The sequence below is a fragment of the Mastigoproctus giganteus genome, chromosome 12 (assembly GCF_048544385.1).
Source record: "Mastigoproctus giganteus isolate SK-2022 chromosome 12, ASM4854438v1, whole genome shotgun sequence".
In the NCBI taxonomy this organism is placed as follows: Eukaryota; Metazoa; Arthropoda; class Arachnida; order Uropygi; family Thelyphonidae; genus Mastigoproctus; species Mastigoproctus giganteus.
Genome location: NC_143586.1, coordinates 150,425,920 through 150,448,584, shown reverse-complemented (window position 1 = coordinate 150,448,584; position 22,665 = coordinate 150,425,920). Strand labels below are relative to the sequence as shown.

Below are 22,665 nucleotides of genomic sequence, written 5' to 3'. Positions count from 1 at the left end.
AATAAATATAGACGTGTATATTTTATTTTCGAAAAACAAATGGGTCTAGATAATGACGTATTTGGCAAGATGCTTAATGCTATAATTTTATTCCTAGACTGTTTTGGTAAAGTTACTTCCAATTATTTTAAGTTTACTTCTTATTTCTTTACAATCGTTATTTAGATATGACATGCAATAAAAGAGAAATCTGTGGGACGGTTCAACTACTCTTTTAAAGTGAACAGAGTCAGCTGCCACTGACCATTCTTGGGACAACTAAGAATCATCTTGGAACGATCTAGAGCCAAGAAAACATTTGAAATTAAAACTGTTACAAATGTGAGATTCAAATGGATATGAGGAATTTTGTTTAATATTTAAAAACTTTACAGTTTGATAATAACGAGATTAGATTTTCAGTATGCAGTATTTCGGCAACAAGGAGGAAAGAGGTAAATGTAAAAATAGAAAATGCTTGAATCGTAAACCTTGAAGTCTACATAATACTCAACATACTCTTGCGTATCCTTTCTATAATTCGAACCTAAAAGGGCATAAATATTAAAAGGAAGTGACGAATTAGAATTATATCTGAATTAATGTGTGAAAGGGGCCCTCATTTTACCAGCTGTTAGTGGCGTACATAAATTAAATATGTTTTCCTTTTGGAATATTTAAAATGAAATCAAGCTTCAAAAGTGTGAATTCATCCAGGTCTTTTGGAGCGCGAGGTTCTTAAGCATAGACTCAATTAGCATGCCAGTGTATGGTATGGTGTTCATAATTTAAATCTATCTTTAGGAGGGAAAGGAAGGGTTTACGGGAAAGCATTTCCAAACCGCGAGAAAGAAAATAGTTGTATCCTTAGGGGATGGGCAGAAGGTCTAGGACAAATTAAGTATCTTTAGCCAAACACTGCGTGATTCACACCTGAGACCAATAGTTCTATAAAGTTCTGCTAGGTGGCGCTTTACCCTGTAGAAGTGGGCAGAAGCGCTCGAAGATGGCTATGGGACCGAGGTTAGCAAACTGCCCAAAAGCAAGTTCCATGAACATAAGAGGCAATCCTGCCAGGACCATCATGCAAATGAAGGGTATCAGGAAGGCACCTGAAAGTAAACAAAAACAGTTTTGAAATTACTTACTGAAAAAAAAAAAAAAAAACTTTATATTTAAAACAAATATAACAACTTTATATTTGAAAACAGAAGTTTTAATTATTCTAAGCTTAATTTCTGATCCTGGCTCACTTTACACTAAGCTGCGCTGAGGTTGAAAGAAATGATTTTCGAAGCGCTTATGAATATACACCAAAACTTGTTGAGACGATCTTATCTCCTTTGTAGACGGTGCTGCTTCCAAAGGTTGTTGGGTTTTGTGAACTAAAATGCAAAATAAGATAAATATGATGTTGGTCCTCCACGTGTAGCTAAAACAGTTCGTACCCAGCGAGGCAGAGACGCTACAAGATTTCTAAATGTGTCGTGTGGTATCTGGTACCAACACGTAACCAGAAGATCCTTTAACTCCTGTAAGGTCCGTGGTTCAGACGCCGCAGATGACAGTTGCTGTTCCTACACAAACCACAGATGCTCGATGACTACCTTTTTCCACTCACTGAAGGTCCGATTTCTATGCTCGCGTGCCCATTGTAGGTGCTGTCGTCAGTGAACCGTGTTTGGCATGGGCATTCGGAGCGGCCTGCGGCTATGCAGCCACATTTTCAGCAGGGTTCAATGTATTGTGTGTTGTGACACATTACTCCCTTCTCCAGCATTCCAATTTTACCGACGAGTCACAACACGTCGCCCTTCTGTTACCCCGTACTATCCGGAAGAGCCTTCGCTCACCTCGAGGATCGATGAGCCGTGGTCAACCAAAGCCTCGCTGGCGGTCATGGGTTTTCCCTCCAAGGACTACTTTCGGTAGATACTAATCAGGGCTGACCGTGAGCAGCCCACCAGCCGTGCCGTTTCGGATATACTCTGACCCAGTCGTCAGGCCATTACAACTTGGCCTTTGTCAAACTGCCTTTCCCATATGAAGAAGCGCAACACTGATTAACGGAGCTCAATATCAGGTGTTTTTTATACAGTGTCTCAACCCCCGCACGCGCCGTAGTTCACCTGCAGTTGCTTTGATTTGCATTACGACTCGCTAGTCATAATATTTTGGCCTGATGAAATGGTGCCTCAGGCGCCATTTCATCAGGAACCAGAATGCACCAGCATAGGAAAAAATCCAAAGGACGTAGCATTTAAATGATCTCTAAACCCTACGCTTGGCTAGGATGAGAGGATATGGTTCAGTGCTATGTCAATAGAAGTAAAAAAAATAATAATAAAAACCTATTTATACTCGGCACGACCAAGCGGATTCAGAACAGTTTACTGCTAATCATTGTATTTAATATTAACCGTGTTCGGATGTCATGGTGGATACAAACGTGTGTGCTGTTGCATTCCAGTGTTGAAGATAAAAGACTGAAGATAAAATAATGGATTGAAAGGACATCTATGATTATCCTCCACTAGCGTTCCCTTGAAGAATATGTAATCATAAACGCTTTCAGCATGCCCAACAATTTACAGGAAATTAATTAATTATCCAAGCCTTTAATAACCGATAGAAAACCTATATGTGATGTTCAGCAAATTATAAGAAAATTGGGCAAAAACAACCGAATTCTTTCAATCTCAAGGCAGCGTGATGTATGCAAGAGATTTTTTAATTCCTACTTATTTTGTATCTTCCACTTTAATAAAATTAAATAAAATTCATTAAATAAAAATAAGTAAAAGTTTTGGATTTTAACAACACTGCAGATTTTTTCCTTATATGGAAACAGAAAAATGTCTTAAGACATCCTAAAATTACTCATAACTAATAACAACTAGTTTATTGAAAAAATATTTTTACATGAAAATTAATTAATAAAATAATGATGGTTAAATTAGATTCATTGGTAAATCAGGCCAATTTTCTTTGACCCAATCAATTCTAATACAGTATATTTAAATCAGTATAGTTGTTTCCCAATTCCTTGGCCCAACGATATGGAATTCGGTCGTTTGGCCAAGAAGATCACCAGGCCTAAGACTTTCTCTGCTTGGAATAACTCATCACATCAGAAAACTGGATAAAATTAACCTGCACGGAATATTCCTTGCAATAAGCACAGTTAGTACCCATGCACCGTCTCTTGAAAAATTTAATTCTAATTCTCTGAGTCACAAAATATTTTCTATATCTTTTCCTTCCACTAAGCTAGTCCAACTCAATAGGAAGATTCCTTCAACAGAAAGTCTGAATTAACTGAATCCAAGCAAGTAAGAAAACACTTAAAATATTGCAAATTAAAGGGTTGTAGAAACAATTGATGCAATGTGTTCTAAAATTTCATTAGAAATAAAATTTTACAAAAGGAATTATTGATTAATTCGTTTTCTGGTTTAACAATTCGTAAAATATTTCTATTGTCAATGATAATCTGTGATATTATGCTTCATTTACATGCGCACGATCGCTTATAATTATTTACGAAAACAATTGAGCAGACTTATGTATTCATTTCAATTAAGGTATACCATGTTACCTCCTCCGTTGCTGTAACAAAGATATGGAAACCTCCAGACGTTCCCGAGTCCCACGGAGTAACCGAGAAGTGACAAGATAAAGTCGAACCTTCCTGTCCAATTTCCCCTCTCCACCGCCTCCACATCCATCCAGCTGGCCCGATCCTCATCATCCACGGTTTTCGGTGACAAGGGAACTTGACTGCTAACGCGAGGAAAGTCTTTGTCCACATCATTCTGAAATAATACACACTAAATATTAAATTATGAACGCTATATCAGCATAGACAGTATTTGAAATATGAATATCAATGAATTTAATTGCTTTATACTGCTTTTTAAAAGCTGTTTAATCAAGAGTAGCATCCCAGTTAAAGAATTTTTTGAAGGCGCTTGCTATATTTTAAAAATAGTTTATTGTACATTTTATAGATTTTTTTTATGAAAGGAGAGGACTGAAATTATAAAGTGGCATTACAAAATATTAAAAGCTGCAAAAGTTGCACGCCAGTTCAAGAAATGTTTGAACAATACCAGCCATAAAAAAGACCATAAAGCAAATTGTGAAAGTTGGATCAGAACACAATCTAAAGAGCGCAATATACAAATTTATTAGACCTTGTATCTGAAAGGCATCCGTCAATTTGGAGCTTGTAAGAGAGGATATGGGAAGAACCCTAAAATATCTTAAAGAAAGCGAAGTTTGTAATTTAAAATACCTCGATATTAAAATAAACTAAGATATATAAAAAAATAGTTCCATTCATTATTTTTCTGATTTTTAAACAAGGACACTGGGAATGATATATCTCCGCAAAGTTGTCAGTGTTACATACTCGTTATATTTCGAATAGAGCTAACATGTTACAAAGAAAACCTTGTGGGGATGGGAAGTATCCCCTTCAATGGCCTTGTTATAAATCGGAAAAGTAAATGAACCAGGAAATCATCACTACTTCCTTTTACACACCCTTAACAAAAATCTTTCGGAAAAAGGAAATATATTCTTCCTTGGTTAAATATCGTACAAAGTGATGACTGGACAGTTTCACTTTTTCAATTTTTAAACAACGGCGTGGATGGTTCTCTCCTATTCCCAAAAATCTGAATGGGTAATATATTCAAAGATCCTAAGATACAGCACTTCAATCAGTCACCAAATACGGAGGATGCGGAAAGGTCAGGCAATGACCACCGCATATCCCCGGAGCAATATGGTCTTAGTTGCTAATGCTCCTAAAAACCAAATAACAAATAAACAAACTTCAACCAGATAACGAGAATTTCATAATTTAATCGATTCGCTTTGGTAAAATTTCGAATTTCGAGCGTTTCCCAACTCAAATTGGTAAATTGTAGGATTTACTAACTCGATTTTTTGGGATTTTACAGTAACGCATATTCTTCAGTCAGTTGCCCTCAAGGTAGTACAGTTGGTATAATCAGAGTCCTTCCCCACATGGGGGAAAAAGACCTGAATTCAAATCCAATTAATGGCGCGAGGAGTCTTTATAGGCGAGGCAGCACGGTTTTTCACCCAGAACCTTGAGTTTTTTCGTACGATAAACAGCCAAATCGACCACATGTACTTCACAGACACAATATAGCTGTTGTAGTAGGGTTTTAGACGCATCATCAACTTTGACCATGTTGTGTCTGTGCTATGCACTGCAACAGCAACTACGGTCGGTTTATATGGGGTTTTTTTGGATGAAAAACCCAAGTTTCAGGAAAGAAAACCATGCTACCCTCTCCCCAAAGAGAGTAACTCGGCAGCAGTGTGAAATATATAAAAGTTCAGATTACTGACAAGATTCGAGCCCAGTCCTTTCTCTCGTGATTTAAAGATGTTTTCAGTATTCAAGAGGAATTTTTCAAGCTTATCACCAAGTGATAAGCTCGAAAAATAACATTTCACCGATTCAAGAGAAATCAAATTTTGAGATTTAATTAATTATATTTAAAGAAATTGTAAAATAAATTTGAGTTTATCATCACACGAAAAAGTATTTAAGGATCCAAAGAGATAAGAACAACAAAACAATTGACGAAATTTTTTTATTCTTTATCTTTGTATGAAGGACATAATTTACAAGCTTGTGTCGATTAAGTTTATAATATGTCTTCAAAGTTTAGAAAGTGGAGAGTGAAAGCCGCGCTCAAAACCCGAATGGCAGTTGGACTATTTGTTTATCCATACTAAGAACAAGAAACATCAGTGCTTAGTTTGCTTCTGATTGTTAGCAGTTTTGAAAGAATATATCATCAAAATACTTTACGACAAATCACCACCAAAACTACGCGAAAAAATCCGGAGAGTCACGGACAATCGTTGTCAAACAGCTGAAAAATCAGCTTACACAACAAAAAAGCATATTCAGCATCGTAAAAAAATACACGAATCATCAGTTTTGACTTCCTATATAGTTAGTTTTGAGTTCGCTAAGGCCAAGAAAATATTCAAGGACTGTGAATTCAAACAGTGTGCTGTTTAAATGACAGAGTCGTTCAGTGAAGAAAAGGTAGTCAGAGAATTTCAGTCTGCAGCCCTTTCGAAACCAACTGTTACTAGGAGAAAAGTTGGTTTCAGTAAACATTTGTCTGACAACCTGAAAGCTGTTTTTAGAGAATGTCGGTATTTTTCAATAACTTTTGATGAAAGTACAGACATAACAGTTGACTGTTGTAGTCACTGTTGATGCTTAGGACTTGTGGGGGGCGGGGTAACGTTTATTACTTATGGGGTTTTTTTTTTTTTTGTATCTTTTCCTTTTGTATTAATGTATATCCCCGTAGTCCAATCCTCCCACTTTAGCATCTGACTTGTTTGTTCTCAGAAGATTACCTGACTCGAAGGGGACCTTAATTATTTTAAGTATTTCTCCACAGGATTGGCTGAGTTTCGGAATGACAGACTCCAACACATGAATGAAAAATAAAACAATGTTTATTAACATATCATACAGAAACTAATAATAGTGACTTGTTATTTCATTAACCTTTATATGTGTAAATATTTTGTTCAAACTCCAATGTTTTATCATCAGATATCCTATTCTAATACACATTATTATTCATTATGCAATGGTGTCTCTTCGTGTTCTTTACAGGGACTTGGATAGGTCGTGGTATTCACTTCACATAGATTCTTCCAACTCTTCTTCTGAACAGTCTATATAATACACCAACAACTACCAGCCAATGAACTGGCTCACAAAAACCTTCAGAGTTCGTGTCTCAATTTGTAAGAAAATTTCATTTATTCAATTAGACACCTTTACTGCAATCAGGTTAACAGGAAATATTAATCAATTCAATTTAACATTACCCTTCAGGACCGTTAATCCCCTATACCTTTATATATATCACTTTTAATTAGCCCCTACTCAAATCAGAAATACTCTCCACAAATCAACTCATTATAAATCAAAATTCCAACCTTTAACTTCATATATAATATAAAAACCTTTCCCAACTTTAAACAATTCTCAGTTATCTATTATACCCTCTCCTTCCATCAAGCATTTATATGAGGGGCTTCATTTCAAATTTAGGCTACGTCTGTTTTAAATACATTACACCTTTATACATATATTCATTGCTTAAATCTCCCTCCTTAACTATATATATACTTATTTCTCCTAAAGTCCTCTCCTTAATAAATTAGGTACACCTATTTCGGTAAACTCTATAGCACTTACATGTTTGGCCTGGAACTTTCCTCTCTGCTCGGCTTCCTTTCATATCGGTCATTCAGGTACTGGAATGCGGGGGCGCTCATTTGGGGATCTCGGTGATTTATGGTGTCTCCCTACCGGATACTGCGTGGCTGGAATCAATCAGGGTCGTATATTCTTTACCGGTCAGCATTTCTTCTTCCGTGGATAGAGGAGTTGTCTAGTAGGTCAATGGTTCGACCACTCATTCGACTGGCTTTGCCTACATAATTTTCAGGATGTGATTCTTCCTTGCTACGGCTTCCATGCTTACAGGTGAACATTCCTACGGGCTGTCGGGATACGCAGAATTTCTATCATTGCTTCCATCTACCTCAGGGCTGCAGCTATCACCCAAATTAGACTACTGCTCTGCTTTGTATCGTTCTCCAACTCATTCAAATCATTCTCCAGACCGCTTCGAGAACTTCTTCCGACTCCTCCGAAAACTTCTTCCGAATGCCACGAAAGCTTCTCACTGAATGCCACGAAAGCTTCTCACTGAATGCCACGAAAGCTTCTCTCTGAATGCCCCGAAAACTTCTTCCTAATCTCCCTCTCAAAATTCCCTCCACTTTCTTCCTGGCCAATAGGAGATCTGCGCATCCCTTTTCCTGTGCTCTCATTTGTCTCCTCTCATCTTCCGTGGGCGGGTCTTCTTCCCAACTTCCGTGGCCTAGAATATACGAGAACCATCTAGAACGAGAGGCGGAAGTTCAGGTTAACTGAGAAACGTCACAGCTCTTCCCGTGACCTCACGCGCGCACACCTGGTGACGTCGCCCACCTCTAATGGCGTTTCACCGTGAAATTTCTAAGAGAGCCAACTTAAGTGCTCTTGGCCCTTACTATGGTGCATCTGCCTCTGTCTTAATGGGGATTTGTCACGGTTATTTACTTTTACTGACTCGTCAAAGAATTTCCATACAAACAAACTACAACTAAACAGGGAGTGACTGGAAGGTATTTTTGAATTCCAGAGCTTCTTAACCCATGTTGTTTTTATCAGAAAACCACTATTCGTATCACAGTTAAATTCACATAATATTTAACAAATTTTATTAATTAATGTAAGGACGGGTCCTTACATAGCATTCCTCTTCCCCTAAAAAATTTATATTCCATATGTAAATTTTTTTCTTTCTTTCTGTCCTCAGACGGATTTTCCTTTATCCCAGATCCACTTAATCGACAGCCAATCTCCTCTAATTGCCTTTTTATATTTTCTAATTACACTTATATACCAGACATTACTTAAACTTATATTAAGCTTCATTAACTACTCCCATCCCATATTTTCGTCGAATACTGCTCCTAGATACATTTGCTGCATCCTGTTTATTTCCTTCAGTTTGTGTGCCTTCTCCTCACTGGAAGCTTCAGTTCTGTAATTTCCTAATCCTTCGATTCCTTTAATTTCTGTTGCTCCATTTAATTTGCGATCCTTCTCATCACAGCCATTCTCTCCCCCTTCATGTGTTTTCTCTCCCGAATGTAAACCGACCCTTTCTCTCGTTTCCAAAATTCCTACGTGTAACACCCTCCCCTTCTCTTGGCACCTTCCCTCATTATTCCTATTTGTTTTGGTGTTCATATTTAATTCCCATTTGTTTTGTGTAACCAGAACTTTATTATCTGTGCTTGCCTTACACCCTTCTAATTCTTTCCCACTAGCTTCCTTTGAAGTTTCCCCTTTCTCTGGCTCATACTGGGCTCTGCCGCCTGCCTTTCGCCTCCTGTCTACCTTTGGACTCGCCTGGGTATTACTGCCGAAGGTAATGCGGCCATTTCTCACATCTATCTTGGCTCTTAACTTCCTTAGGAGGTCCGTGCCTAGTATTGCGTCGTGTCGACGACTGTTTATTCTGTTTGCCACAAAATATGAATGGGCCACCAAGTTATCACACCCCTGTATTCTTACCTTGTCTCTGACAATGTAATCGGTGTGAATTTCTCCAGCACCTACCCCCTCCACAAGAAAATCGCGGCAACATCTTATATCTCCCTTACTCGGCCTTTTGCAGTATTTAATGAGGTAGTCCCACATTAAAATAGACCTCGAGGCTCCTGTGTCCACCAGAAACTTACCTGGTACCCCTCCTAAGCTGCCTCTCACATATAACAGGTCGTTTCTACTGCCCTTAGCACTTACCGCACCTAAAGATATGGCCTTTCCTTTGGCGGTGTTTAAGTGTAATGATGGCCTCCCGCAGCGGGCATGTCTAAAAGATCCATGTCTCTTGACTACGGCATTGTTGATGCGCTCTTGTTCATTCCGATACCCCCCTTGTTTTGCGCAATGCCTTTCCTCCCTGTGCTTGTCCATGTTTCTGGGGTTTTTTACGTGTGGGTACCTGTCTCGTTCCCAATACTCTTCTCTTTCCCAGCTTTCTTTAGCACCCTGTTTCACTTTGCAGTAGCGGGTCCAATGGTCTGAGTCCTGGCACTTATAACACCATTTACGACCGCTATCCTTGTCTCCCCCCTCGTATGTTCGTGAAACTGTACCCAATCTTTGTTTCACTTCCGTTTGTTGCTGATTTTCTCTAGCATCATTGCTTAAAGAGAGCCTTTCCATCATCCACTCCATCTTTCTTTCGATGCTATTTAAATGTTTAGCTAACCCTTCGATTTCGCTTCTCCCAAAATTTTCGCAGTCCTCGCCGCGTTTCCTACCCTTTCTTGGCATTTTTTTATTTTATATCTATTAATCTCTAGCTATCAACTTTAACTAATCAATATGTCTGCCGATTAATCTTTCTACAATTCTTTAACTATATTAGATAATCCAATTCAATCTATCATTAACATTTACCTGATTGGTCAATAATCAATTAGTAAAAGTTCAACACCCAATAATTATAAAACTCCTTAAGTTTTACCTATCTATCCTTGAAGTTTCCCTGTTCGGTCTCACTAATTAATTCAATTGTACATAAATAATAATTTCCAGTTCAACACTAAATCAATACTTGCCTCTAAAATCCACCATTATTTACTTGTTCAATCTAAATTCATTCAACAATAATCAACTCAGTAATACATATATAATTCTAACTTACGCTTTCTGGCTCGCCAGCTGAATTTTTTCTATCAGTTTCAGCAACTGGATTACATATATATACATGTATATCTATTTTCCTGTCGTTCTGAACTCAGCCTTCCGTTGTGCAGAATTATCCTGGCTTTCGCTCGCCAATTGTGGGGGGCGGGGTAACGTTTATTACTTATGGGGTTTTTTTTTTTTTTTGTATCTTTTCCTTTTGTATTAATGTATATCCCCGTAGTCCAATCCTCCCACTTTAGCATCTGACTTGTTTGTTCTCAGAAGATTACCTGACTCGAAGGGGACCTTAATTATTTTAAGTATTTCTCCACAGGATTGGCTGAGTTTCGGAATGACAGACTCCAACACATGAATGAAAAATAAAACAATGTTTATTAACATATCATACAGAAACTAATAATAGTGACTTGTTATTTCATTAACCTTTATATGTGTAAATATTTTGTTCAAACTCCAATGTTTTATCATCAGATATCCTATTCTAATACACATTATTATTCATTATGCAATGGTGTCTCTTCGTGTTCTTTACAGGGACTTGGATAGGTCGTGGTATTCACTTCACATAGATTCTTCCAACTCTTCTTCTGAACAGTCTATATAATACACCAACAACTACCAGCCAATGAACTGGCTCACAAAAACCTTCAGAGTTCGTGTCTCAATTTGTAAGAAAATTTCATTTATTCAATTAGACACCTTTACTGCAATCAGGTTAACAGGAAATATTAATCAATTCAATTTAACATTACCCTTCAGGACCGTTAATCCCCTATACCTTTATATATATCACTTTTAATTAGCCCCTACTCAAATCAGAAATACTCTCCACAAATCAACTCATTATAAATCAAAATTCCAACCTTTAACTTCATATATAATATAAAAACCTTTCCCAACTTTAAACAATTCTCAGTTATCTATTATACCCTCTCCTTCCATCAAGCATTTATATGAGGGGCTTCATTTCAAATTTAGGCTACGTCTGTTTTAAATACATTACACCTTTATACATATATTCATTGCTTAAATCTCCCTCCTTAACTATATATATACTTATTTCTCCTAAAGTCCTCTCCTTAATAAATTAGGTACACCTATTTCGGTAAACTCTATAGCACTTACATGTTTGGCCTGGAACTTTCCTCTCTGCTCGGCTTCCTTTCATATCGGTCATTCAGGTACTGGAATGCGGGGGCGCTCATTTGGGGATCTCGGTGATTTATGGTGTCTCCCTACCGGATACTGCGTGGCTGGAATCAATCAGGGTCGTATATTCTTTACCGGTCAGCATTTCTTCTTCCGTGGATAGAGGAGTTGTCTAGTAGGTCAATGGTTCGACCACTCATTCGACTGGCTTTGCCTACATAATTTTCAGGATGTGATTCTTCCTTGCTACGGCTTCCATGCTTACAGGTGAACATTCCTACGGGCTGTCGGGATACGCAGAATTTCTATCATTGCTTCCATCTACCTCAGGGCTGCAGCTATCACCCAAATTAGACTACTGCTCTGCTTTGTATCGTTCTCCAACTCATTCAAATCATTCTCCAGACCGCTTCGAGAACTTCTTCCGACTCCTCCGAAAACTTCTTCCGAATGCCACGAAAGCTTCTCACTGAATGCCACGAAAGCTTCTCACTGAATGCCACGAAAGCTTCTCTCTGAATGCCCCGAAAACTTCTTCCTAATCTCCCTCTCAAAATTCCCTCCACTTTCTTCCTGGCCAATAGGAGATCTGCGCATCCCTTTTCCTGTGCTCTCATTTGTCTCCTCTCATCTTCCGTGGGCGGGTCTTCTTCCCAACTTCCGTGGCCTAGAATATACGAGAACCATCTAGAACGAGAGGCGGAAGTTCAGGTTAACTGAGAAACGTCACAGCTCTTCCCGTGACCTCACGCGCGCACACCTGGTGACGTCGCCCACCTCTAATGGCGTTTCACCGTGAAATTTCTAAGAGAGCCAACTTAAGTGCTCTTGGCCCTTACTATGGTGCATCTGCCTCTGTCTTAATGGGGATTTGTCACGGTTATTTACTTTTACTGACTCGTCAAAGAATTTCCATACAAACAAACTACAACTAAACAGGGAGTGACTGGAAGGTATTTTTGAATTCCAGAGCTTCTTAACCCATGTTGTTTTTATCAGAAAACCACTATTCGTATCACAGTTAAATTCACATAATATTTAACAAATTTTATTAATTAATGTAAGGACGGGTCCTTACAGACTATTACTGGTTTAATTGGACTTTTAAGACAAAACAAAGTTAATGTGCCTGGCTTACATTATATTATTCTTCAAGAGGCCCTGTATGCTAAATCTATTAAACTATGTAACTATGGATTGTTGTTTGGTTGATGTTGGGCGAATCAGAAACTTAGATCATATTGCGCCGTATATAATATGCCTGTAAATTGCGTGTGTTCTGTGGTCGATTTGCTGTTTGCTGGATGGAAACCCTAGTTTCCAGGGGGGGGAAAGCTAGGTTACATCGCCTGAGACCGACTTATTCAGCCATGTTGTGAAAAATAGAAATATGCATAGATGACCCATTAATTCATATTTATACTCAATTCAAATTTAATATTAAATTCGTAAATTGTATGAAAAGCTGAAAGCGGCCGTTTGATAGGAGAACATAATTCCCATTACTTTTCAACGCTCCAAAAGCCACACTCCTTTCATATAATCAGATTCATCTTTTATCCCTTTCAAATAGTAAATTAGGTAAGTACATCGTATGGGCGATTACTCCCCGTAATTACCCATCTGATACTCTTACCTAAATGAAACGAACTCCTGTAACCAACTCAATATTATGGTCGTTTCCATTGCATCCTTCCGATGTATGTTTTAGTTAGCTTTACTGCTTGTGAGATGACAAACCAAGTTTCCAGGAAACATTCCTTCCAACCTGGCCGGAAGTACTCTGCTTTGTTGGGCAATGGAAACTGAATCCAAGCGTTTCCTCACGGGTTTGAATACCAGCGACAGTAGTGACTCTGCCCATCCAAATGGCGAGAATATATCACTCGGAGAACAAAGTTCCAGCATTTTCCACGGCTTCTCTGGATTGAGTCAACGAAATTAAGATTTTGATGCCATCAAAGCAGTGTCTACAAGAGAGGTGTGGACCAAATATCCAAACCACTGATGGATATTTCAGAAGCGCACGTTGAACTAATATTCTCTGTTCCATAAATTCACCGAATATAAATATAAAAATAGCATGCGAGTTATAAAGCAAACTTATTTTTTATTAAAACTGTTGTGTTACAAATATATTCGATCTAACCGTGTTTAGGAAAATCAAATAATGTTTCATGAAGCATCCGCATTTGGAAGTGAAGTGATTAATTGCTAATGACCAGCAGTAATAAATCATCAGATACTTAAAAAATTTTGACCTTTAGGAGAAAATACGTCTGTATAAGCCTGAAAGTATTAACTGAATGCACCAGAAATAGAATGTCTGTTTCGAATTCTGTATTATCATTAGGGTAGTCAAAACATTATTCAGATAACGAAAATTTTGTCTCACATTATCTAGGTTACTAGAAGAGATTTCACACGCAGCTGTTATGCAATGCTTAACTACGCTACCTAAAATATTAATGATTCGAATTAACGAGCATTAGGGATTCATATGGTAGACTTTTCACTTCATTAATTAGAGGTTTTAAGCTTGATAGCAGGGGTGGATTATTGATTAGCGTTGTCTGACCATAATTCAAGATCCATTATGTTGATATAAGCATAATGGATCTTGAAGTAAAAGATTTAATGACAAAGGCTACAGAGGCCAAGTTGTGTCTGCCCACAGGTCATTCACATGGAGATCGCTATAAGTGTTAACTAGTTATTTTAGTAAAGGGCTATAGAATTCAGTTAGAGAAAGAGTTCTAGGATCGTATTATCCCAAAGAAAATGAACGAAGTCTGTGAATCCTGTATACTAAGAGGCGACCGGAAAGCAGTAAATGATTCACTACAAGTTAGGCAGTGGAAGATGCATTGAAAACGGACTTTTCTCAAAAGCAGAAAGAAGTGTGTGCTAAATTTTTAGTCCTGTCAATATCCCCTCCTCTGGACTGCTTCGTAGAAAGCCAAACAACCATACTTTGAATTTATTTTTAATTTTCTGTTTGGAAATTGTGATTCCAGAACAAGCTATTGAAAATGCAAGATTGGTGGGACGAGTTTTTCAGTAGCCCATGCATTTCGCTGAATACATTCATTTTGCTGGTCATGGGATCCAGCAAAATGTAATTCACTAATTACTCATCACAGGAATTTAAATCAGAGTGAGTACAGGATGGTAAGAAAAGAAATTTCGCCTTATGACAATCTGCGTATGTGTGTGGGGGGGGGAATCAAGTAAATTGGGGAAGGCGAGATTGAAAGATTAGCAATTTGATAGAGAGCTAGCCTTACATAGTACAGCACAGCTACACATTGGTATAATCACTGACCTCTTCAAAATATTTAGAAATGACCAGACTTCGAATCCCATCAATGATGCAAAGAATTTTAATGGGCCTTTTTCACAAGGTGGTTGCGTTAGTCGGTCTCAAGAAAGGGCAACATGGGTTTTCCTCCCGGAACTCGAGTTTTTCGTACAGAAAACAGCAAATCGACCACAGAACACCAGAAATTTACAGGCATATTATATACGGCGCAATATGGTCTAAGTTGCTGATTCGCCTTACATCAACAAACCAGAAAACCCTAAAACAATCAACCACCTAACCAGAAAACCGTATAACAACCAACAATTCAAACTGTTATCCATATTTTTGGATCCCAGTACTACGTTATGTTAATGTATTCGTTAACAGTATGTTAATGAATACATTAACATAGTCTTCAGCGAAGGCTATGGATTAGGTTGCCATCGCGAACGACTTTATCTTCCTTTGAAAAACCCAACAGAGAGATAACAGCAAAACCTGCCAGCTATGCACTTCAACAATTGCAAAAAGGGGCTCCAAACCGTAAACTTAAGATATCTGTAGAAAAAAACTGACTCTCCTTTTCAGAGGTACCTTTGATCCCAGAAGACCACCTCTAATAAAAATATCCGGTAATTCAATAAAAATGACTCAAGAACAAACATATGTAATAATGGCGTTTGACACCAAACGGTCATTTTTTTTCAATATTTCAACTACATCTCTCTAAGAGGATACGGAACTATGTAGGTTTTAATACCCCAATCAGCAGGTCTGATTGGGGACTAAAAAAAAAAAAAGATAAATTTAATGTTGATCTATAACAGCAATATTCCTACCTATGGAGCTGGCACCCTGTTCTCCTGCACAACAATGGAAAAACAAACTCCACACAAAGAACAATATTATCCACTCTAACCAGAGCTTCTTGTACAGCTGGACCTAGAGATTATGCACAGAGGAGTAAATCATTACCTAAAACGACAAATAAGAACTAATTTTATGGAAGTCCTCCTAAGTTTAACAAACGATCCCAAAAAAGAACAAATAAGCCATCGGCAAAAAAAAAAAAAAAAACTCTTCATCAGAAGTGGCAAACTGATTGGGTTCAAACCGCATAGGGGAGGTGACTAAAAGACTTCTACCAAAGGTAGCTTTAGTCGGCCCTTTAATGGCATGTTCCCGGCCTATACATCAATTTCTTCTTAATAGGACATGGATCCTCCAAGGATTCTCCACAGGTTTCGGTTGTCAGACTGTTATGCTCGTGCGGTGCCAATGAAGGTGGGGCACGTATACCATATGATTTCTCAAACTATACAATGAAAAAACCCAATTAATTAGTAAAATCGGCCCACTATCAAAAGACCATGAACATCATTTTATAATAAAACAAATATATTAGAAGGTCCTGGTTGAATATGACTAGACAGTTTTTTTCAATAAGCGGTACTAATCAACGACTAACGCAACCTCAAAATACAACTACAAAATAATTATATAATCCTAAAGGCACTATCCCAGGCTCAAGGAGGGCTAATTGCACCCGACGCAAGGAGTGTACCGATCTCATAATAAAACTTGGTGCATTAAAAGAAGAATTTGGGTCCCCGAAGAAACGGGTGCTTTCTTGCCCTAGAAACAAATGTAACTGGGAGCTTGTCAGGAACTGAAGTATCTCGTGACCAGCCAAGTGACGTATCCCCCGGATTCGGATCCCAGAACAGAATATTCGAGTACATACTGCGCTGGTTGAAGTAGGTTTATTTTATTTTTGGGGGGGGGGGAGCTTCTGTTGTCCGGGAAACGGGTAATATATTTTGTAATAAAGATAAATGGACCTGAACCAGAGTGTGTTTGCCGGGAGAAACAACTGATAAAGTAACAGACTATCAGATTTTAATAAGGGGTGGTGGTAAAGAGAATTGTTATTCATGTGGGGACTAACGATATAAACGAGCACGACCTAATCATATGTTGGATAAATATAGGCTATGCTTTAAAAATGCCGCGAGCTATGACCGAATCTGCAATTCTACCAGATATAATAGAAGCGATTATAGGCTGAACGCCGTGTGTCTTAACTTGAGATCTGAGGTACTCTGCAAGGCTCTAATCACCGTAGTCCGCACTTGTAGGTACAAGGGATTTATTTTGTGGAGATGGTATTCACTTGAACAAAGTCGGTGCAAGAATTTCCAGTATCACTGATGATACCTCATGAGTACAGGATAACTACTAGTTAGAGAGAGAACGATAATATAGACATGCGTTTGTGATGATAAGGATCAAAGTAATGTTTGCACACATCTCTAGAATTCGATGTTGCCAAGATTTTCTGACGGTGGCAACATTTCAAATGAACGAGAAGGTAAAGCTAGGATAACAAGCAGACATAACTTCAAGGAGTGTGTCAGGGTTGCAAACAATATGAGAATACTTGTCTTCACCGCTATAGTAAATTCAAAGTTGCCAACAAAATGGGTGAATGAGAACTCCTGGTAAGGAAAACTAATTCTGTCGTAATAGGGCTAAACGAAACGTGGTTCCACCTGGAATTTGGGAAAGAGGCGTTCCATTATGTAATGTGTTTAGGAAAGATAGAGAAGACAGTAGGGGTGGTGGGGTCATGCTTCTTATCAAAAGCAGCCTGAGCGTGGAAAGAGCTTTCGCCGAGTCAGAAGCTGCCTCTACCTGCTTTGAATCCGTGTGGTGTGAGTTAATTGGAAGCAAAGGCATAAAGAAAGTGGGAGTAATCTACAGACCAAAAATTGTGAAGAGTATAGCGAGAGTCTCTCCAAGCAGATGAAATGGGAAGAAAGCGTTAATTTCTTTTTAAGGGTAACTTCCGTCTGTCTCTGTTAAATTGCAATAAGTGGAGGGGAAATTCTCCATAATAAAGAACTTTTTAGAATAAACTAGAAGATTATTATTTGTACCAGTATTTGGGAAAAATACCAGGATTACCAATATTCTTTACCTCATCATTAGTCACGAATTAAATGACGTCATAGGAATTAAAATAAAGGAACCATTGGCAAGTAGTGGTTACGCAGTGGTCAGTTGCAAGAATAAGAAAGATGTTGAGTAGTTAAAAAGGTAACGGCGTGGGTTTATTTTCAGAAGAGGGGAAATACGGCAGTTTAAGGTACTACATGGCATATATGAACTGGGTGGACTGCAAAAGGAAAGCGAATACATTAGAATCATGGAGCACCTTTAAAGCCATAATCACCGAAGCCACGAATGCGTATATACCATGAAGAAAAATACCGCACGAGGGGAACACCGGGATGGATGAATATGGTGCTGGCCAGTCTAATACAGCAGAAAACGACAGCATGGGAAAACTTCACAGCAATGAATAGTACTGAAACCTACGACAACTACAAGTTGAACTAAAATAGTACCACAGATAAGGTTAGGGAGGCGAAGGCTGAGCATGAGAAGGCACTGGCTAAGAGAGCAAAGAATGGGAACAAGGAATTGGACCATGCTCTTCAATATAAAGACCTTGGATTGCAAGAGCCCTGAAAGCTCCAAGTGAACTCCTCGACGCACTGTTCTGAATGACATATAGCCGTTGTAAAGTAGAGCATATACTGGGCAACTATAATCGAGGTGTGAACGGATAAGAGTTCGGGAAAAATGCATTAATATTCATGAGCCGAATAGAGAGCCCGTCACTTGCTAAAATGAGTGGTAGTGCATTTCTTTTCTGATAGTTGATAGCTGTTCCGTGAGGTCCACTATTCTATTGTCTTTATGTCAAGTAGAAGCTGCTGTTCGATGGTGTTAATACTCGGACTGACAGGAAATAAGGTCATTGCATCATGTCAGCCTCAACAGTTTTTGGGATATCTCGTGTCATGTTGCTAATTCGGATTGTGAATAGTGTTGAACTAAGTGTCGATCCCTGTGGGACTCCATCCTGAATGTCAGATGTAGAGAGTATGTTTTTATATCGGACATGAAAAGAATACAGACGCAGGAAATTTTGAATTATTTCAGGTAGGTGACACCTTAGCCCTAGATGGTAAATATCCGTAATAGTACCATGGCGCCAGGTAGTGTCAAATTTCTTTTCAATATGTAAGTTGACCATGATCACATGTTTTTTCGTGACAGAGGCATTACAAATATGAGATTGAAATTCGTGACAGAGGCATTACAAATATGAGATTGAAATTCAATAAGGACGTCTAAGGTTGCTGTTCTTATGAATCTGGCAGAAGAACCTGCGACTCGAGGATCCAAATGAACAACCCTTTCGAAAATTTTACCCACGCTACTCTTAAGAGATATTTACCTGTAATTTTGAAGGAAGGATTGTTTCCCTAGGTTGTGGTAAGGCGTTAATGAAAGAACGGCGCCAGGAAGAAGGATAGTTTATTTTCAAATCCGCTTCAAGTAAATTTTCAGCATGACGTAATGAACAACATCTGACCTGCGGCACCATTAGAGGATCTGTTTAATTAACCTTTAAGTTCTATTAATGATGGTAAGGGTTGATTGTATGGGAGTGAGCGGTACGTGAAGAAGTTGACTTTATACCGTTCTGCACCTGCTTTGATATTTCGAAAGGAGGACGCATAGAATGCGGAAGTAGAGGGTTTTTTTTTTTTTTATCATGCGGTCCCTCCCTGCCAAAATTGGGCAACCTCAATAATAGCATTACAAATAATAGCATACATACATTACAAATGCAGTTCATAGTATTGTATAGTGAATGAAGTACATCCATTCGAAGTAGACAACAGGGTCCAAAGTCCATCCGCACAAGAACCCTCCGAGATGCCTTTGTCAATGAAACGATTTGGACGTCATTGCCCACACAGCGTAAGCTCTCACCTATGATCAAAACGGTGCCGCACATCCTGCGCCTACCCTGTTGAAACATTAAATTGTAGAAATCGATTCTGCTAGTGCATTAGCAACTCCCTCAGGAGTAGACACGTATTTCCATTTCCAGTGAAATATTGGAGAGGGAAGCCGAACGCATTTGCTATTTATCGCCTGTATTCTTTTCCAGATGAGCCGTATCGGCGTCCTTTGTGATGGTTGAGGCAAAAGCAATCCACGAATCGCGTTTTTCTGTCCGTCTAATTTGTCTTGCTTTAGCTTTAAGTCTTTTATAAGCAATTAGGTTATTAGTGTTACTATGCTTTCGGAAATTATTCCAAGCGTGCTTTTTTTCCTATTTGGCATTAAAGCAATCTGGATTCCACTAGTGATTTCGATGAGTGCGATATGTCATGGAAGCATTAGCAGCAATCAGAATGTAACGGTTTATTAAGCAGTAACATCATTAATAGGATTTTGTTGAACATAAAGTCTATCTAAATGTATTTGGGCAAAATAGTAAGCCCTCGTGGGTAACATAGTTGGTAGGATCACTATCATCCCCACACAGGGTGGAAAAGGACAGAGTTCGAGTCCCGTTGAGGAATGGGCCTTTTTGAGCCTTTTTCACAACGTGGCTGAGTTACTCGGTCTCAGAAGAGGGTAGCATGGTTTGTGCTTCAGGAAACTCGGGGTTTTTCGTCCAGCAAACAAAAAATCGACACAGAACACAAAATTTACAGAAAATATGCACGTAGTAATATGTGCCTTAGTCGCTAATGCTCCTAAAACCTTACTATAACAACAACAAATAAAGAGAGAGACAGTAGAAGTGAAATAGAATTGGGGTTATATAGAGCACTTGGCCAAGGATACGATTATCACCAGTTGATATATGATCTACTATATGACGACTGGTTGTTGTAGGGTTTTAGGCACATCAGCAATTTAGGCTATATTCCACTTGTATTGCGTGTGTTCTGTAATTGCGTGTGTTCAGTGGTTGGTTTCCTGGACGAAAAACCTCTACTCTCTGGGAGAAAACACAAAGCTATTGCCCTCACCTGAGATCGATTAACTGAAAAAGACCCATAAAAATCCGTCGTCATATATGGGATTCGATCGAGGGTCTTTTCCATCTGGCGTAGTGAGGACAGCTGTTATACCAAATACTACCCATGAAGGCCTATAAGACGGAACAAGATACTCAAGAAAGACTAGTTATCATATAATATTCAATTGTTTTCGATTAGTACCAAAGACAACAAAGTCTGAGTCTCGAAGACTATCTTTGTCTATTTTTGTCAGGAAAAATCCCAAAAAATCTCTACGCTACTACCTGTCATCAATTAAGAAAGCACTGCTTCTAAAGGCTTTAGTAACTTCCTCTACCATACTGGGCGGAAAAGACCTGAGTTCGAGTCCCATCAATGAAGTGAGGAACTGCCGTGGGCCTTTTTCACAAGGTGGCTGAAATCTCTACGCTACTACACTCGTCTGAGACCAACTCAAGGTGGCTGAGTTGGTCTCAGACGAGTGTAGCATGGTTTTTTATCCTGAAACTCTGGCTTTTCGTCCAGCAAACAGAAAATCGACCTCAGAAAACAATTTGCAGACAGATATACGGAGCAATATCACCTTAGTCGCTGATGTCCCTAAAATCCTAATACAACAACAACTTCCTCTCATCACCAACGAACTTGAACCCAGTCTATTTCTATAACGTGTAGCAATTAATCTGAAGAAGTATCAGATTTCACTGAAACTAAAAATAACTAATTTATGAAACGTACTGTATAATTTTCTAAAGTTATCGTATGTTTGTTTAAATTCCCTTGTCATTGGTCAATATATTTATAAAACATTATTTGAACGTCAGGAATTTCAAGAAAACACCTGAGTGAAGTCACCATTTGGGTTTAACAGAATTTATCAGCAAAACGCAAAGCATTCTGTAAGATAACGATAGTACTAGCAAACCATGGGATCAATTAAAGGTTTATGGCAAGAACAGCCATGAAGTGCATGAATATGTGTGCGTTGTGTTAAACTTGAATCAAATTACGCATACTGTAAAAGGAACTACTTGAAACCAGCATTCCTCTTATGATAACTGGTTAATGCCACATTGGACAGCGACTCGTGCATAAAAACTGTAATTACCTGCGCAAGGGCAAACTAGTGCCATCGTGATCCATTCTTGAAATGCAGCTTTGTGATTTATTACTAATAACTCCACGAAATAACCTGGCTTATCTCACAGTCCGATGTAATAAAGATAAGTCTTAATGAATGCTGCGGTCTGCCAGTACGTTCATTAACGCATCGTGGTCTTTAAAACTTCCCACAAGCGTCGCACGGAAGATAACCTTACCTGTTCAAAGGTAGAAGTAATTTACTCTTTCATTAAAGGATAATGTTTTCCTTTTCAAGAATTCTTCTTAAGTAACGTTTCAGTCCAAAGGACAGTTTCTAGAATTTAGATTAAGTTACTTTTGGATTTGGAGTTATTGACATGGATGAGATCATTAGTAGTCTTTAAAAGCATTTGTTCCATTTCCGCGTTTTTGTTTATTTGGGTTAAATATAATATTCGGTATCCTAGTTACTGAAAGTAAAGTCTCCCACACGAAAAAAAACTAAAAAAGAAAAAAAACAGGAATTTAATTTAAATCTATAGACGATACTGAATTAGGCCTATATGAATATTCAGTAAACTTCTCAAAATCTGACACCTGCGAATGTCATCCAGGGTACTTCCTGGATAATATTCCACCTGCCACCAGTATCAACGGATCCAGTCCGTGCCAAACAAGCATTCCCCATAACATGATACCACCTCCATATGCTTGGGTTGTCTTAACGAGGCAAGCAGTAGCCGACCGGGCTAGCCGAGTGGGTAAAGTATCTGCCCGGCAACCCAAAGGTCGCGGGTTCGATTCTCGCCTCGGGCTTGGATCAAAGTACTGCAAAAACCTTGGGAGGTGCAATATGGCCACAGAAGCCGATGCGCCAACAACTACCAAATCAA

General features: G+C 38.6%; 1 protein-coding gene across 3 annotated transcripts in view; it reads right to left on the bottom strand.

Moving 5' to 3' along the window:
- Positions 1–22,665, bottom strand: part of LOC150077509 (sodium- and chloride-dependent glycine transporter 2-like) — a 250,195-nt gene that overhangs the window by 59,892 nt on the left and 167,638 nt on the right. For all 3 annotated transcript variants that reach the window (XM_090386058.1, XM_090386056.1, XM_090386057.1), the window contains exons 2-3: positions 3,578–3,794; positions 957–1,091 (exon numbers count right to left, since the gene is read on the bottom strand). In XM_090386058.1, coding sequence (XP_090242184.1) covers positions 957–1,091; positions 3,578–3,794 — 352 coding nt within the window. The remainder of the gene's footprint in view (positions 1–956; positions 1,092–3,577; positions 3,795–22,665) is intronic.